At 43.1% G+C, this 19,063-nt stretch overlaps 1 protein-coding gene across 1 annotated transcript; it reads left to right on the forward strand.

Annotated features, from left to right (window-relative positions):
- The first annotated feature begins 7,472 nt into the window (after positions 1-7,472).
- On the forward strand, positions 7,473-13,504 carry zfp36l1b (zinc finger protein 36, C3H type-like 1b). The gene is made up of 2 exons (XM_034528111.1): positions 7,473-7,665; positions 11,437-13,504. The coding sequence occupies exons 1-2, from the start codon at positions 7,612-7,614 to the stop codon at positions 12,454-12,456; spliced, it is 1,074 nt and encodes a 357-aa protein (XP_034384002.1). The 5' UTR covers positions 7,473-7,611; the 3' UTR covers positions 12,457-13,504.
- Positions 13,505-19,063: the final 5,559 nt, after the last annotated feature.

Below are 19,063 nucleotides of genomic sequence, written 5' to 3' on the forward strand. Positions count from 1 at the left end.
GATGGAGTGTGGTGGTGGAGCAGGTCTGTGAGGTAGGAGGGGGCCTGATGGAGTGTGGTGGTGGAGCAGGTCTGTGAGGTAGGAGGGGGCCTGATGGAGTGTGGTGGTGGAGCAGGTCTGTGAGGTAGGAGGGGGCCTGATGGAGTGTGGTGGTGGAGCAGGTCTATGAGGTAGGAGGGGGCCTGATGGAGTGTGGTGGTGGAGCAGGTCTATGAGGTAGGAGGGGGCCTGATGGAGTGTGGTGGTGGAGCAGGTCTATGAGGTAGGAGGGGGCCTGATGGAGTGTGGTGGTGGAGCCGGTCTATGAGGTAGGAGGGGGCCTGATGGAGTGTGGTGGTGGAGCAGGTCTATGAGGTAGGAGGGGGCCTGATGGAGTGTGGTGGTGGAGCAGGTCTATGAGGTAGGAGGGGGCCTGATGGAGTGTGGTGGTGGAGCAGGTCTGAGGTAGGAGGGGGCCTGATGGAGTGTGGTGGTGGAGCAGGTCTGTGAGGTAGGAGGGGGCCTGATGGAGTGTGGTGGTGGAGCAGGTCTGAGGTAGGAGGGGGCCTGATGGAGTGTGGTGGTGGAGCAGGTCTATGAGGTAGGAGGGGGCCTGATGGAGTGTGGTGGTGGAGCAGGTCTATGAGGTAGGAGGGGGCCTGATGGAGTGTGGTGGTGGAGCAGGTCTGAGGTAGGAGGGGGCCTGATGGAGTGTGGTGGTGGAGCAGGTCTGTGAGGTAGGAGGGGGCCTGATGGAGTGTGGTGGTGGAGCAGGTCTGTGAGGTAGGAGGGGGCCTGATGGAGTGTGGTGGTGGAGCAGGTCTATGAGGTAGGAGGGGGCCTGATGGAGTGTGGTGGTGGAGCAGGTCTATGAGGTAGGAGGGGGCCTGATTATGGAGGGCTTTGTAGTGGATCCGTTGTGGGACGGGGAGCCAGTGAAGGTTCTGGAGAACAGGGGTCTGGGAGTGGGTGAGCAGGCGAGCAGCAGAGTTCTGGATGTATTGGAGTCTGTTTAGGATGTTGGAAGATGTGCCATAAAGAATACTATTGTAATAGTCAATTCTGGAGGTGAATTGAGGTGTACATTGTATCTGGAAAACAATGCTTTTTGTACATACCAACATCATCTTTACTTCCCTGAAAACACAAGTTGTTAATTTCATCAGTGTGTTTCTTGTTTCGGAAATGTTAGAATATTTTAATTTATAATTGGTCAGTATATTAGAAGTATACATAATTTCTTGTTGCGAGGTTTTTGATGTTTTAGTTGCATGAAACAAAAAACATGTGAAAATCTGAATTTGATGAAGGCTCAAGGTATTAACAGATTATTGCCTATAAAAAAAAAAAAGGTCACTATGGTTGCTTGATGTATAGTTTAGACGTGTGCAATTAAACCGATGCAATATCCAGTTTCCAAAATAAAAGGTAATTTATTTCTAATGTAAAATAAAATGAATCAAAACATTCGTTATCATAAGTTACCACATGTTATCATACATTGTCACCCGTTCTCACAAGGTCAAAAACTGTGCTCCTGGCAATCTAGCACCACCTGGCCCTAGTGCTCCTCCTGATCATACTGACAGCGGCCCTACGCCCCCAAGTGGTGGGAGGATAAAAAACAAATGGCTCTTACACACCGGCGCCTAATTGTTTCTGACAGCAGACAAAACAATTCTTTATAATTTTGACATTAGATACTAAAAATAGGACTGTTTCAAAGAAACTTGCTGTTCGCCTCGTAGCAAGCAACGTTCTAATTTTACATTAGTTATTATTCCAAACATACAGTTTTGTGTTCTGCAAATCGCTAATGGTATTCATGAAGACATTATGCATCAGGGAGCAAAGAGAGCAGAGCCCTTTTTGGTTAAGGTGTAATACCTGGCCACATGCTTGTAACAAATAGGGTGCAGCATGTTCCTTCTAGATCCATTTTTTAATTTTTTATTTGCAGTCATTAGCTATTTAAACAAACGAAATTGTATTACACAATATGCAAAATAATTAAATAAAATGTTCATATTAAAATAAAAAGTTAAATTTGGATTCAATTCAATTTATGTTGTACAGCCCCAAATTCCAAATGATCCTCCGAGGGCTTTATCTGTACACATACGACATCCTTTGTCCCGTGACCTCACATCGGATCAGGAAAACCCTTTAACGGGAGAAAAAGGAAGAAACCTTATGGAGAGCAACAGAGGAGGATGGATAGAAGCACAATAGATGTCATGTGATGTCAATGTAACAGCATTCAATGAATGAATAAATGAATGCCATTTGTTAACTTATTTTTCAAAACGGTATTAGTTACTATTGTTGTTTCTTATAGTATTTTTTTCTCTAGCTTTATTTCTTTGTTACCTAGCGTAAGCATTGGCTATTCTTCCTAGGGTCCACATTTAACACACACAAACATTTAACACACACAGACATTAGAGCTACAAAAACACAGCTAACAGAACAGCTAATCTTATCAAATTAGCAATCAAGTACTGAATAGAAACAACATTGTCATTCTTTAATCAACCCAATTATATATCAATCCCAAATCCTCATGAATTCCTTGCAAAAAAATTTTCTTTAACCAAATTAAATCGAGAGAAAGAATTATTTATTCATTCGTAATAAACATAAACTCCTTGTCCAAATTACCTAAAATGATATGTATCCTTCCTGCTCTTTAAAACATGCCAAGAAAATAGGGTATCAACATTTCTTATTCGCTGCTATGGGGGATTTCTATTTTTCCAAAATAGTTCATACACCATAAGTCATATTTTAATAATCCATTTATGGTTCCCGATATGTTTGGATTTGCTGTGATAATGTGATATTTTATGATCCAAGATCATAGCAAGCAGTTGTGTTACTTCTACTTGTTCTATAGGTACATTTACACTGCCGGTCAAAAGTCATCCGCCACAAAAGCTTGATCCACTTGAGCCTTGTTCCGCTCTCAGCCACTAGGCTGAGAGGACTGCTCTGTATATGTCATGCTTTTAGAAAGTCCTCTTCACAAATTATTTTGTATGAACAAAATTGTGTTTTGTACATGCAGAACAAAACACTGTACAACAGGTAGACCAGACTAACAATTAAAAGGGCAGAAAAAGAAAAAGATTCCTCTATTGAATAACAGTTGAATAAGAATATAAGGAATCACCAGTCATTGGTCAAATTAATTGGAAGCTTAGCATCAAAAGTGCAGATTTAAAAAGGATTAAGTTCCTGTTTCTGTGTGTTAGTATTAACAGCTATTCTTAAAACATCACTATATGAATGGAATTAGTTAATATTAGATGGACAAACAAATCATAGTGTAAAACTATTCAATCCCACCACTGCAGACGGTCCAAAATATGTAGAGCCTAAATGCACCATTGTGTTTCAAGAACGAGCTTGGATTATTTATGCACATTAAAAAAATGAAGAGTGTTAGGGGGGAAATAGCTTGATAACTGAAGGCTCTTACTCCCATCCTACTTTTTAGGACTCTAGGAACCACAAGTAGCCCCGCATTTAGTGAGCGCAGCTCTCTAGTGGGGCAATATGGTACTACAAGCTCCTTAAGATATGATGGTGCATCACCAATCAAGGCTTTGGAGGTGAGGAGAAGAATTTTAAATGTGATTCAGTATTAGTGCAGAGCAGCTAATACAGGAGTCATGTGATCTCTTTTCTTAGTTTGTGTGAGTACACGAGCTGCAGCATTCTGGATTAACTGGAGGGACTTAAGAGACTTATTAGAGCAGCCTGATGATAAGGAGTTGCAGTAATCTAGTCTGGAAGTAACAAACGCGTGAACCAGCTTTTCTGCATCTTTTTGAGACAAGATGTGTCTGATTTTTGAAATGTTACGTAGATGAAAAAATGCAATCCTTGAGATTTGCTTAACGTGGAGTTAAAGGACAAGTCTGGGTCAAAGATAACTAGAGATTCTTTACAGTGGTGTTGGATGCCAGGGAAATGCCATCTACAGAAACCACATCACCAGATAATTGATCTCTGAGGTGTTCAGGGCCAGTAAAATAACTTCAGTTTTGTCTGAGTTTAACATCAGGAAGTTGGAGGTCATCCATGTTTTTTTGTCTTTAAGACATGCTTGAATTTTAACATGCTGCTTTGATCGATCGATAGATATAATTGAGTATCGTCTACATAGCAATGAAAGTTTATGCAGTGTTTCCTGATAATATTGCCCAAAGGAAGCATATATAAGGTAAATAAAATTGGTCCAAGCACAGAACCTTGTGGAACTCCGTGATTAACGTTGGTGGTCATTGAGGCTTCATCGTTTACAAATACAAATTGAGATCGATCTGATTAATAGGATTTAAACCAACTTAGTGCGGTACCTGAAATGCCAATCGACTGATCCAGTCTCTGTAATAGGATGTCATGATCAATGGTGTGGAACGCAGCACTAAGGTCTAACAAGACCAGTACGGAGATGAGTCCTTTATCAGCACTAAGGTCTAACAATACCAGTACAGAGATGAGTCCTTTATCAGCACTAAGGTCTAACAAGACCAGGACAGAGATGAGTCCTTTATCAGCACTAAGGTCTAATAATACCAGTACAGAGATGAGTCCTTTATCTGATGCAATTAGGAGGTCATTTGTAATTTTCACCAGTGCTGTCTCTGTGCTGTGGTGTTTTCTAAATCCTGACTGAAACTCCTCAAATAAACTTTTCTGATGTAGAAAGTCACACAACTGATTTGCGACTACTTTCTCAAGGATCTTAGAGAGGAAGGGAAGGTTAGAGATCGGTCTGTAGTTAGCCAACACCTCTGGATTAAGAGTGGGCTTTTTCAGGAGAGGTTTAATTACAGCTACTTTGAAGGAATGTGGTACATGGCCTGTTAGCAAAGACACATTAACAATATCCAGCAGAGAGGTGCCAATTAAAGGCAACACGTCTTTAAGCAGCCTCGTTGGGATGGTGTCCAAGAGACAGGTAGACGGTTTAGAAGTAGAAACCGTTGAAGACAATTGGTCTAGGTTAATGCGAGAAAAGCTATCCAAATATAAGATAAGATAATCCTTTATTAGTCCCGCAGTGGGGAAATGTACAGGATTACAGCAGCAAAGGGGTAAAGTGCATAAGACATAGTAGGATCAAATATGACAACAGTAAACTAAAACAGTGAACAGTCTACGGTAGCTGAATAATATATACAATAATATGTACACACAGTATTTCCACAGTGTATTGGTATTAATATTGCACAGGTTTGATTGAATGAAGTGATTGAGTGTTTTGTGGTCTACTGGGAGCTCAGCTGGTTGTGCAGCCTGACAGTACCAGGAAGGAAGGACTTGTGGTACCTCTCCTTCACACACTGAAGAGGCTGTACAGAGCTGCCAGAGTGTCCTGCATGGGGTGGGTGGTGTTGTTCATCAGGGATGATAGCTTAGCCATCAGTCTCCCACCACCTCCACCATATCCAGTGGACACCAGCACACTGCTGGCCTTCTTGACAAGTTTGTTTAGTCTCTTCCTGTCAGCTGTGGAGATGCTGCGGCTCCAGAAGACCACTCCATAAAAGATGGCTGATGCCACAACAGAGTCAAAGAAGGTCTTCAGGAGTGAACGCCCCGCGCCCCCTCCTCTCTACCTCCTTCTGTTTTATGGATTGTGGAGGACCATTCATACATTCTGTCATATTCATTGAATGTTTTGTGATGTAACACTGTTCATTCTGTACACATGACATCTATTCTTCTGTCCATCCGGGGAGAGGGATCCTCCTCTGTTGCTCTCCTGAAGGTTTCTTCCCTTTTTTCCCTGTCAAAGGTTATTTTTGGGGAGTTTTTCCTGATCCGATGTGAGGTCAAAGGTCAGGGATGTCGTATGTGTACAGATTGTAAAGTCCTCTGAGGGGAGTTTGTGATGTGGGGCTTTACAAAATAAACTGAATTGAATGGTTTACAAGTGACCACAAAAGACTCATGAATGCAAATTGTTTGTGTTACTAAGAAGCAGAGAAATTAAAAATCAACCCCAAAAAGAAATCAACTGTTTCATTGCCATTCTGTTGGGCAACCACTTTGTTGGTCCAGGTTTACTTCATGTCAGCTACTGCATTAACAGACGGGATGGGAAATACAATGTAGTGGAAAGACTAATTACTGAATAAAAATATGTTATATGCAATTCATCATGTGCATGTTTTCCATAATCCATATATGACAGTGTATCATTTTATTCTATGACAATCTGAAACCATCAACAGACTAGCTGCCAGACAGATTAGATCAATCACTAATGTTGAGAAATGACACAGTGCTGACACCAAATCAGCTCCCCATGAATAACCCTCACTCCTCTGAACTGTCAGGTGCACTTGAGCAACACTCTGAAGTTCAAGCTGCTATGAAACACTGTAGCCAAGGCTGGATTGTGAAATTAATTGAAATGTTGTTTGTATATGTACCATTAAAACACAATGTCAACTACCATGATAGAGTGGTGGCTAGAGGGTCCTTTTCTCTAGGAAAAGTGCTGTGTAAGTTTTAGACAAAATGCATGTTTAAATAAATAACCACATAGCAAATCTGGGGCCAAGTAGCATTTCTGCATAAAAAAACCTCATTTCACTGCTCAGAGAGTGGGACAGATGACGGGTCGGAGTGAGTATTGACTCTGTATATCCCTAGCAGGTTAAATTGACCATGACTGTAGTTGAAAAGTATGCAAGAAGATTGATTTGCCATGCAATAGCAATAATAAAAACGTCAGAGACATATCTATCATATGAACTGAGTCTGACTATGTTATAATTTGTAATGTTGTTCATTCTGTACATATGACATCTATTGCACTTCTGTCCATTTTGGGATGATGATTATGGGATTTATAAAAGAGAAGTGTGCACTGGCCAGCGTACGCAAGGTTTTATAAATCTGAATACTTGTTAGCTACGTGCATTTCCTTGTTTTAACGTACATACACATTTGGTGTGGATCCTATACACTGTTTTATAAATGACACCCCACAGCTGTCAAAGCAGCAGCCGGCTTCAGATGTCTCGGACTCATGTGAAAACTGTGCCAGGGAACATTTTTATTTTCTTCCTACGCCCATGCGTTGAATAAAGTGATAGTTTTCTGTACTGTCCATGAGCAAGATATATGCTAATTAGATGTATGTTTTGTTAGCTGGTAATAATGGAATGGTCAGTGAGTTTTGTATGTGATTAGTGGGGAAACCTAATCAGCCATATTTCAATTATGCAGAAGGTGAGAAGACACATTCAAGGTTTGTTCGGGTTGTATTTATTAAAAGACAAGGAAGAAAGCTTAATTTAAAAGTGTTTATGAAAATAGACACCCAATATTTGTTTTCTATACAGCCAATGAAATGACATCTTGATAATGCAGTTCCAGGTTTGTCCGACAGAGAGCGCTGTTTGCCCCGAGGCTGTGGCTGCATGTCATGTCGCATGTCAGCCGGAAGCCCCGCCCTCCGTGCTGCCGTGGTCGCTGCATGCTGAAAAAGAAGTGCGCAGCCCCACGGTGACGGCACGGCAGAGGGGGCTCTCCACGGGGCTGAACACCGCAGAACCTGGGCTGCAATATACAACTACTACCTCGTATTATCATTATTTACCAACAAACATGACAGCGACTATTTGTTCTCCCGTCCTTGAATACAGAGGCGTGTCTAACAAGGTAACGACAGAGTGGTTCTTTTCCGGTGCTACATTAGCCTAGCTGCTGTTGGTACTGAAAGTTTGATATTACGATTGAGAGCAGTAACTCACATCGACCACGTGATTGCCAACTGGTCATCTGGGACTTGTCAATATCAAACGGCATTCGCCTTCTGTAAATCTGCAGTTTACATACATTAGCATGAACGATATTCAGAAATAAGTTTGTTTCTGCAAAGTGGCATAACGTTAAGGTAAAACACACACAGACTGATGCATTGTTAAATTAAAGATAAAAAGGCTAACGTTGAAAGTAAAAAGCCCAGTAAACTGTGTGAATAACTTTACGTAATGTTATGCATTTCAATGTAAACTAGCGTTAACTTGTGTAACTTGGCGTTGTAGGATCTAGTCGCTCACACGTAGCCACAATACATAAAATGAATATATTGTATCATTTAGCAATGTTCGACACTACAGTCTTCTTAACTAGCGTTAACTGAAGCGTTGCTTCTGGTCTGTGTAACGTTATGAACTCTGGAGTTGAGTTCATTGAGGTCATTCAAGAAGTCATTACATGCAACTCAGCTTTTTTTAAATATTCAATCATTTTATCAATATTACTATTTGATGTTTTCTAGTGTGTGAACCTTATGAGCTGTTACTATTCGGTTTTAGTATTTACCTGCTCAATCCGTAGGCTGCGTTTCAGACCCGTTGACTGAACTTATCTTCTCTACTCTAGCTGCTGTCTTTAGAATCAGAGGAAGTCAAACGTGGAGCCAAGAGCTGCTCCGGAGCATTGTTGAACCAATACCTGCACATTGACATATCCAGTTGTTCAGTGTAGTGTTAAAGGTTTTTTTACAGAAAAAATAACACATAATCTAGAATGAAACATGCACCATAGTTGCTGTTATGATACATTTTAATACACAAAGTGATTTGTATACAGGATGCTTTACACACGCCATCCGGAGCTCTCCCTGTGCTCTTAACAACAGAATGTGTTTTGTTATTTAGACTTTATTTCAGATTCTGCCTATCAATTCTATTTTGTATAGAATTAAGGTAATGCATCAGAATATATTGGAAAGCAAAATACTAATAATTTTCAGCAGATTTACACAGCCATTAACAGTCATTTCTTAAATGACTGTTAAGAGACAGAACAACATATTCTCTATCATGCCAGTTGAAGTTTATTGTTCAGATTGTCTGCTGGATGGCTCAACATTTCCTTCAGCTCAATAACTCCAAATCAGAAGTCGTATTATTCAGTTCCCCAAACAATAACACCAGTTTCATCAAGAGTCAACTTGGTCTCCTGGCTGCTTATTTAAAACCTGTTGCCAGAAATTTGGGTGTAATGTTTGACTCTCAATTAAATTTTGAATCACAGATCCAAAACATTGTCCAGTCCTGCTTCTTTCAATTAAGAATAATCTCAAAAATCAAACCCATATTATCACGCTCAGATCTGGAAAAAGACATTCATGCACTCATTTTCTCTCGACTCGACTACTGTAACTCCCTCCTTTCCGGCATGAATCAAAAATCCATCTCCCGCCTCCAACTAGTCCAGAATGCAGCAGCTCGGCTTCTGACTGGCCTCTAACAGACGGCATCACATGACTCCAGTCCTGGCCTCTAACAGACGGCATCACATGACTCCAGTCCTGGCCTCTAACAGACGGCTTCACATGACTCCAGTACTGGCCTCTAACAGACGGCTTCACATGACTCCAGTCCTGGCCTCTAACAGACGGCTTCACATGACTCCAGTCCTGGCCTCTAACAGACGGCATCACATGACTCCAGTCCTGGCCTCTAACAGACGGCATCACATGACTCCAGTCCTGGCCTCTAACAGACGGCATCACATGACTCCAGTCCTGGCCTCTAACAGACGGCATCACATGACTCCAGTCCTGGCCTCTAACAGACGGCATCACATGACTCCAGTCCTGGCCTCTAACAGACGGCTTCACATGACTCCAGTCCTGGCCTCTAACAGACGGCTTCACATGACTCCAGTCCTGGCCTCTAACAGACGGCTTCACATGACTCCAGTCCTGGCCTCTAACAGACGGCTTCACATGACTCCAGTCCTGGCCTCTAACAGACGGCTTCACATTACTCCAGTCCTGGCCTCTAACAGACGGCTTCACATGACTCCAGTCCTGGCCTCTAACAGACGGCTTCACATGACTCCAGTCCTGGCCTCCAACAGACTGCATCACATGACTCCAGTCCTGGCCTCTAACAGACGGCTTCACATGACTCCAGTCCTGGCCTCTAACAGACGACTTCACATGACTCCAGTCCTGGCCTCTAACAGACGGCTTCACATGACTCCAGTCCTGGCCTCTAACAGACGGCTTCACATTACTCCAGTCCTGGCCTCTAACAGACGACTTCACATGACTCCAGTCCTGGCCTCTAACAGACGGCTTCACATGACTCCAGTCCTGGCCTCTAACAGACGGCATCACATGACTCCAGTCCTGGCCTCTAACAGACGGCTTCACATGACTCCAGTCCTGGCCTCTAACAGACGGCTTCACATGACTCCAGTCCTGGCCTCTAACAGACGGCTTCACATGACTCCAGTCCTGGCCTCTAACAGACGGCTTCACATGACTCCAGTCCTGGCCTCTAACAGACGGCTTCACATGACTCCAGTCATGGCCTCTAACAGACGGCTTCACATGACTCCAGTCCTGGCCTCTAACAGACGGCTTCACATGACTCCAGTCATGGCCTCTAACAGACGGCTTCACATGACTCCAGTCCTGGCCTCTAACAGACGACATCACATGACTCCAGTCCTGGCCTCTAACAGACGGCTTCACATGACTCCAGTCATGGCCTCTAACAGACGGCTTCACATGACTCCAGTCCTGGCCTCTAACAGACGGCTTCACATGACTCCAGTCCTGGCCTCTAACAGACGGCTTCACATGACTCCAGTCCTGGCCTCTAACAGACGGCTTCACATGACTCCAGTCCTGGCCTCTAACAGACGGCATCACATGACTCCAGTCCTGGCCTCTAACAGACGGCTTCACATGACTCCAGTCCTGGCCTCTAACAGACGACATCACATGACTCCAGTCCTGGCCTCTAACAGACGGCTTCACATGACTCCAGTCCTGGCCTCTCTCCACTGGCTCCGTTAGTTTTAGAATAGATTTTAAGATTTTGCTGCTCACTTTTAAAGCACGCCTGGGTCTGGCCCCAAGCTACATCATTGAAATGTTAGCCCCATATGAGCCAGCTCGCAGCCTTAGATCCTCCGGTGGGGCCCTTCAAGACCCTTCAAGGCCCTTCAAGGCCCTTCTGGCCGTTCTAAAGTCAAGGCTTAAATCAAAGGGTGACCAGGCTTTTGCCATCAGAGCCCCTTGACTTTGGACCGACCTCCCTGAGGGGAGAAGACTAGCAGAATCAGTAGCTTCTTTTAAATCACTTCTTAAAACACATTTTTATAGAACTGCTTTTAAGTGATGTCGTTCTTTTATGCAGTTTTTTGTTTCCCCTATTTTAATTTGTCTGTTCGGCTTTTATTTTGTATTTGTATTTTTCTATTGCATTATTGTGTTCATTGCCTATATGGCATGGTCTCCTTTGCCTCATGTATTTCTGATGTAGAGCACTTTGTAAACCCTGTTTTTTAAGGCGCTATATAAATAAAGTTGTTTTATTTTTAATTTGTGTTTGATGCCAGTTCCAATTCCCAACCCTGCTTGTGGTTGTCACAGTTTTCTAAATTAAACTTGTCTCTTTACAGAACGGAAACATGATTAACTACAACATCATCAACGGTCTTGATGGCCCTCAGCTGACGTCTGTCCCATGCTCGAGTGCCAACCTCTCGTCCTGCACCCCCACTGGGTCCCTGCTAGACTGGAAGGTGGTGGGGGCCCCCTCTGAAACGGGGGCGTTCCAACGCCGTCATTCAATCAACCCCCCCAGTGCAAAGTTCAGCCAGAGCCAGTTTGTCAACAACCTTAAAAGGGATCCCTCGGCATTGTTGGGTAGCAGCTGCAGCAACAACAAGGAGAACCATTTCAGTGAGTGCTTTTTTTCAGAGCTCGGGGATAGGCTGTGGCCTGGCAGTCATGCTTGTGGGAGTGGAAGCGGCCAAGTCAACTCGAGTCGCTATAAGACAGAGCTGTGCCGGCCCTTTGAGGAGAACGGTACCTGTAAATACGGAGATAAATGCCAGTTTGCTCACGGGATGCATGAGGTGCGCAGCCTGAGCCGTCACCCAAAGTACAAGACTGAGCTGTGTCGCACCTTCCACACCATTGGGTTCTGTCCGTACGGCCCACGATGCCACTTTATCCACAACGCAGAGGAGCGCCGTGGGCCCCCTCCCCTCTCCGCCTTCAACAAGATGGAGCGTCCTCACCTGCAGCACAGCTTCAGCTTCGCCGGCTTCCCCACCTCCAGCGGACGGCAGGACAGCCCCACTTCCGTCACACCTCCACCCATGTTCTCCACCGGAGACCTGACGGAGTGGCTGAGTGACCCCTTTGTTCACTCCAGCCAGGAGCTTGCCAGCCTGTTTGGCCCCAGCGTGAGGCCTCCACCTGTGTCTGAGCTTCAGGCTCTAACCCCTCCTTGCCCGACCACACCCTACTTGTTTCAGCCCACATCAGAGATCTCCCCCAGCCCCCCAGACTCTCTGTCTGACCAGGAGGGTTACCAGAGCAGCCTGGGCAGTCAAAGCGGCTCAGAATCCCCACTCCTCGATGCCTCCCATCGCCTTCCCATCTTCAGCAGGCTGTCTGTCTCTGATGACTAAAGTGTTTGCATCCCTGTGCCTGACATGGGAGGAATGGAAAAAGACAGGAGGGTGGAGACCCTCCAACTCTTTTTCCCTGTTTACAGAAGAAGCAGGCTGCTCAGTGCATTGTTGTAGCAAGCAAGTCTCATCATAAATCAAGATCAAGTCTACTTCCAATATTGTGAACAGTTGATAAACCAGAATCCTATTTGCGTAAAAGCCTGCACTGGTGCCATGGTGGATTGAACGTGAATTATTGTGTAGTTTAATATGACTTGTTTGGTGCTCTAGGAGTGGCAGCAGGGTATCTGTGCTGAGCAAAGTGAGTTTTAGTGTTGTGTGTCTTTACACAGCCATTATTATTATTATTATTATTATTATTATTATGATGATGATCGCCTGTGCCACAATCCTGACACCCTCCTCGAGGCTTGTGTCAACTCAGTGTTCATATTTTAATGGATCGTCAAATGGAGAATGTTGTAAGTAAGATTCTAAAAGTGCCTAAAAGGAGTTTATTCATGTGAAGCAAACAGTGAGCCAAGACTCTTTTTCACTCTAATCAAACCCAGCCTCCTTTTCCTCTTGCATGTCAGTGTGACTGACAGATTGTATTCCTGTAGTCGGGCTGGAATACTGGTGCTATGTGCTCTGTAACATTCAGTAATTGTTCTCTGTTTGCTCACCAGAGACCTTTTCTTTTAAAATGGCCAACATCAGTGTTTTGAAACTGACTGCGATTCAAAATGATATCTGGAGGTTGAGTGAAAGGGTAATTTTACCCAGGGTCAGACGGTTGTGGTTTTCTTTCTCCAGGTTTGGAGATATGTGTCTGTTAGATCTTGCCACCTGGAGCTGGGTGGAATCTAGTTTATTATGCTCACAGCATTAAAAAGTAATATTTAAATATATGCATCTCTCTGTATTGTCCACAGAACACACTGGGGACAGTTTTCATACTGACTATTGTGGTGTACTATTAGTTTCAATGACGGCTAAAGTTAAGTTCAACAACCACAGGGACACCGTGGGTGTTTAACATTTAAAATCTTGTTTGTGCCTATCATTTCACGTAAAAAAGAGAATATTTCTAATTTGGGTGAAATGAGTTTTGGACTTCTAGCAGACAACGTTTACAGCAGCCAGCAGGTTCTTAGTGTTAATTTTCCATGTTTGTCTTTAGATAATTTTGGTCAGCAGTCAAGCTTTTTTCAATCACCTAAAAAACAATTCTCTTTGGCTATCTGAAATCAACGCGCTCCTGTTGATTCTACCATTTGTATTATTATTGTTTAGTTTCCCAACGTCTCCTGTGTGAGGGCTTTGGCTGTCACTGCTTATTTATCAAAATGTATTTATTGCTGATCTTAAGCATTTTTACTTTGTATTTATCTGGTTAATGAAACAATAGAATATATATTTTCATTCATGTGAAATTATGATCTTCCATATTAATTGCAAGATTGTGAAGACCTATTTGTGTTTTTTTCATAGTTAATATATTATACTGCAATGACATGTTTTGTAAAATTTGATTTATTTTGAAAGTGAATCTTTATTTAAAACACACAGGTTACATTATTTATTGTTGTGCTCGTCTCAGTGTGTGTGTGGAGTATGAATGCTCTCTGGGTTGGCAGGGTTCTTCTGTCTGGCTGATACAGCAGCTGTGTCTGCAGCGACTCACTTGTGACTTTCTGCTATCTTTTCAAACAGACTTTTTTTTTTTTTTTTTACCCAGAGCAGCTTTTTTCTCTAAAGCATTACATTCACTGAATGTATATGAATGCCCATATTTCGTAGCAAGTTATTGAATACTAGAGCCTAAAATGCACTAAAATGTTTGGAGAAAATGATTTTGTATTCTTCAGACACGGATGCACGGAACAATACATTAATTGGTTTAATACCTCCATACTTTGAATTTGATTGATCTCAAAGTGTTATAACCTCTATGTTGGAACCCTGTTTACATCTTGGCCTGTGTTCAGGCCTCTAATCGCTGCCTCTGGGCAGCAGCATCCTCTGGAATGTATACTGGCTCTGGAACAGTCATACCTGTGTCTTTTACTCAGATGCATTGTCATTTGTTTATCAGTCACTGAATCAGTTTAACTATGTGACTAAAGCATTGTAAGCTCTTATTTTGAAAAGATGATGGAAGCTTGCCTGTTTCACATTATCTCACACAGTTTTATTAGCACTTTAAGTCAACACAATGATTACGTGACGGTTATCCTTGACCACCTTTTCCCATGTAAGTGCCTTTTAAATACATTCCCGGTTTCCAAAATGTTGTGCCTTCGTACTTGTCTATAACTGAATAGATAAAAGCCTGTCGCTGTAGGTTAGAGATGCACACATGAAAGGCACCTGTTGAATGTATTATCCAGCAGCCATCACTGTTACAACAGTAATAACTTTGTTCATGGTTTGTTTTGAAATGATAGATTGCAGTTAAAACCAATAAAACGTATTTATATTGAATATGTGAGTTCCTTGAATTCCTTGTAAATGGCAGACCATAGTTTACTGAGCATGAGATTGTTGAGGATAGAGGTGAGGGCTACTTATTCTCTGGGTGACTGTGGCTTCAATCAGATAATCGGTGGTTCGATCGCCGGCTCCACTAGTCCACGCCGACGTGTTCTTGCACAAGACGACGGTGTAAGAATGTTGGATACTCATGATGGGCAGGTGGCACCTTTTGCGGGGTAGTGCTTCCCCTCAGTGTATGAATGGGTGAATGATGACAACTCCTGTTAAAGTGCTTTGAGTGGTTGAAAGCGTGAAAGGCGCTTTACAAGTACAGGTTCATTAACTACCTGGAGTGCATGTTTTCCAACCATTTTTTTATATTGTGACTCATGTACTTGCCCCCTCATCACAGCTTATAGACTTAGTATTGTCATAATCTGTCTCCTAGGCTATGACAAATACGGCAAAGACACCACAGCTGATTGGAACGTAAAGTGTTTATTTAAACTTAAGAAAGAAATAGTTAACTTTATGGAGTGTGGCAGTCAGTAACATCAGTAGTGTCAATGTGAATGCATGTGTAATGGAGTGTAAGTGTTAGCTAAACCAAAGGAAACCAAAACCAAAGTAACCGGCAGCAAATTTTCCGGGCCCACTCTACCTATGACGGAGAAAACCTGCCCAGCAACGCGAGAGCTCAAGGCTTTTATGCCCTCCCTGTTCACGGACCAGATGCTCTGCATCAGGTAATCTGCTCTCTAGGGACACAAGCATACATAGTAATTAGACGGGGACCGTCACAGTACAGAGATGGGTCGTGAACACGTTTTCAAATGACAAACTAGTGTGTCTTATCTGTCGACATTTTAAATGTTTCACAAAAGCTATGTATTTTGGGGTAGTGTAAGAATGAGCCACATCTGAATTGGAGGCTGAGAGATCCAAGTTTTATTTTGTTTATCTGGACGGTAATTGTTACTTTACTTCAATGTTTAGCCATCACGATGGAAGTCATGTATGAGCAGAGTTTGATCTCACATTCATCTACACAAGGTGAAATGTTTCACTGAGCTTAACCCTTGTGTGGTGTCCATATTTTTGTTATTCAGCCAGTGTTTGTGGGTCTGGTGGACCCGCAGCATTTTTGTGTTTTTATCTCAACACAAACAATTTCATGTTAAAAATTACATTTACTTCATCCCAATTACAAGCAATATAAACAGCATATATGGTAAACCTTTTTATATATGCTTCATTTGGGCAATATTATCAGGAAACACTCCATACACTTTCATTGCTATGCAGACGATACTCAATTATATCTATCCATCAAACCAGAGGAGACCAACCAGCTCGCTAAAATTCAAGAATGTCTTAAAGACATAAAAACATGGATAACCTGCAACTTCCTGATGTTAAACTCAGACAAAACTGAAGTTATTTTACTGGCCCTGAACACCTCAGAGATCAATTATCTAGTGATGTGGTTTCTGTAGATGGCATTGCCCTGGCATCCAACACCACTGTAAAGAATCTCTAGTTATCTTTGACCAAGACTTGTCCTTTAACTCCCACGTTAAGCAAATCTCAAGGATTGCATTTTATCATCTACGTAACATTTCAAAAATCAGGCACATCTTGTCCCAAAAAGATGCAGAAAAGCTGGTTCACGCGTTTGTTACTTCCAGACTAGATTACTGCAACTCCTTATTATCAGGCTGCTCTAATAAGTCTCTTAAATCCCTCCAGTTGATCCAGAATGCTGCAGCTCGTGTGCTCACAAAAACTAAGAAAAGAGATCACATGACTCCTGTATTAGCTGCTCTGCACTGGCTCCCTGTAAAATCAAGAATCACATTTAAAATTCTTCTCCTCACCTACAAAGCCTTGATTGGTGATGCACCATCATATCTTAAGGAGCTTGTAGTACCATATTGCCCCACTAGAGAGCTGCGCTCACTAAATGCGGGGCTACTTGTGGTTCCTAGAGTCCTAAAAAGTAGGATGGGAGCCAGAGCCTTCAGTTATCAAGCTCCTCTTTGATAGCGCTTATAGTTTGGGCTGGCTCAGGTTTGCCCTGGTCCAGACCCTAGATATGTTGTTATAGGCCTAGGCTGCTTGGGGACATCTTAGGATACACTCAGCTCCTCTTCTCTCTCTCTCCTTATAGACGCATTCAGGTCTACTTCTTCCCCCGGAGTCTTTGTGCCTTCTCGCCTCACCGGGTCCGTTGGATCTGGCTGTGTCTTGAGCCGGTCCTGGCTCCTGCCCCAGACTCCTTGCCCCAGTTTCCTGCATCCGGCCCCTAGGCCATGGTCTGGGCCTAGCCTCCTTCCTCATTGGCCCTGCCTCCTTCTTTGTGCCTCCTGCCTCAAGGGCCTGGCCTCATACCTCATTGGCCCCGCCTCCTTTGCGATGCCTCCTGCCTAATGGGCCGGCCTCCTGCCTCCGTTGCCCTGCCTCCTGCCATTGTGATTTTGGGCTATACAAAATAAACTCAATTAAATTGGATGTGAACTGTAGTCTCCTTGATGAGTCAGATGTCATGTCAATGTACTGCTCTTCCTCTGTGGTACTAACAACTGCAGTTGCTTGGAAGGGGTCTCGTATCCAGTCATATTTCGCAGAATCCTCAGGGAAGTACTTCTGTACTGCTTTTGCAGGGCTGAGATATGAGCCTTCGTACTTGGAATAATTGTATTTTCCAGCTCATTGTTGTCAAGGAATGCATTCAGATTTTCAAACGAGTCCACACCCTCTGCCTTCTCTCCCACATCTTCAGTTTTTTTGTAAAAGTTGTTAGAGCTGAGGAAAAGGAGTGTTTGTGCCTTGCAACTGTAAATTCAGTCCATTGAACTTCTGAAACATATCACTAGATCACAAGAGATAGGCAAGCTTCTGTAAGAAGTTTTCATCATGAAACTTTTGGGCAAGTTTATTCCCTTCTTTAGTTAAGTGCACTCTGATCTCATCCCTCAGCTCAAAAACCCTGGACAGTCAGTACCTTCCCTCGTGTAAGCCATCAAGACTCACTGTGCCACAATAGAGTTGTGTGTTCGGATCACATATCTTCATATATTGACGCTAAAATCCTGGATTTCAGGGGTCTGGTTTTTATGTAGTTGACTGTTGTGATGACATCACAAGTTCAGTTCGGGACTTAGCTCTTTGGAGCCAAGTGCCTCTCTGTGAAGGATGCAGTGTCCAGTATGCTTTGGGAGAGATGCACCTGATGAGAGCTTGCAGTCCGCTGCGTTTCCCAGCCCTTACCTGAGCCCTGTCTGTACAGACTCCCAAGTAGTTCTCCCACTTCTTCAATTATGTTGAAAAGTTCCTCTGCAGTGGCTCTGTTTAATATGTCAATATAGAAAAGCAAATTCTTCTTTATATCTTCCGCATCAATATACCTTACATGTTATTAACAAACTGTCTTTATTGCTGTCCGTTGCCTCATCCATTTGCAGAGCAAAATGACCGTCTTTTTAATAAGCTACTCTTCCATGTCTGCAGGTCACCAATATGCCTTGAAATAGTGTTGTTTGACAGCGGAATAGTTTTGAGTTTAATGGCAGTTGCTTCATCAATAACTGTTGAAACCACCTTTAGGTGGATCCGGAGATGGAAAATTATAATAAAAAGTGTTTAATCAAAAATATTACCAATTGATCGGGCACTCGCAAATTCACGCACGTCGAGGGTACTTGCTGGACGCCGGCTCACGCGGCTGAGAATTTCTGCGACCGTCAGATCAATGGTCCACAATTTAGAAGTTTTTTTTCCTGCATGGTACTTGCTGGACGCCGGCTCACTCGGCCGAGAATGTTTGCGACCGCTGGACCAAGCCTCCATGAGTTAGACGTTTTCTTCCTGCATGGAGTGGTGCTGGAAAAGCATCTTCATTTCATAACTGTTAATCCCTAAGATGTTTAGATTGTACTGACCAAATTTGAAGTCTATCCGATGATTTACCTAGGAGCAGATCGTTATTTTAAAGCATGAAAAAACGAACGAAAAAATCACACAAAAGTCAAATGGCCAACTTCCGGTACGGTTTAGAGCAGTGGTCACCAACCTTTTTAAGCCCAAGATCCCTGACCTCTGCCTTGGTGACAGGCAAGATCTACCTATTGAGGGGGCAAGAAAAAAA

The sequence above is a fragment of the Cyclopterus lumpus genome, chromosome 24 (assembly GCF_009769545.1).
Source record: "Cyclopterus lumpus isolate fCycLum1 chromosome 24, fCycLum1.pri, whole genome shotgun sequence".
Classification (NCBI taxonomy): Eukaryota; Metazoa; Chordata; class Actinopteri; order Perciformes; family Cyclopteridae; genus Cyclopterus; species Cyclopterus lumpus.

Bases quoted from the DNA above. Each gene is read 5' to 3' on its own strand.
- zfp36l1b (XM_034528111.1), top strand. From the start codon at position 7,612: ATGACAGCGACTATTTGTTCTCCCGTCCTTGAATACAGAGGCGTGTCT. The intron at 7,666-11,436 runs GTAACGACAGAG...GTCTCTTTACAG, and splicing joins ACAGAGGCGTGTCTAACAAG to AACGGAAACATGATTAACTA.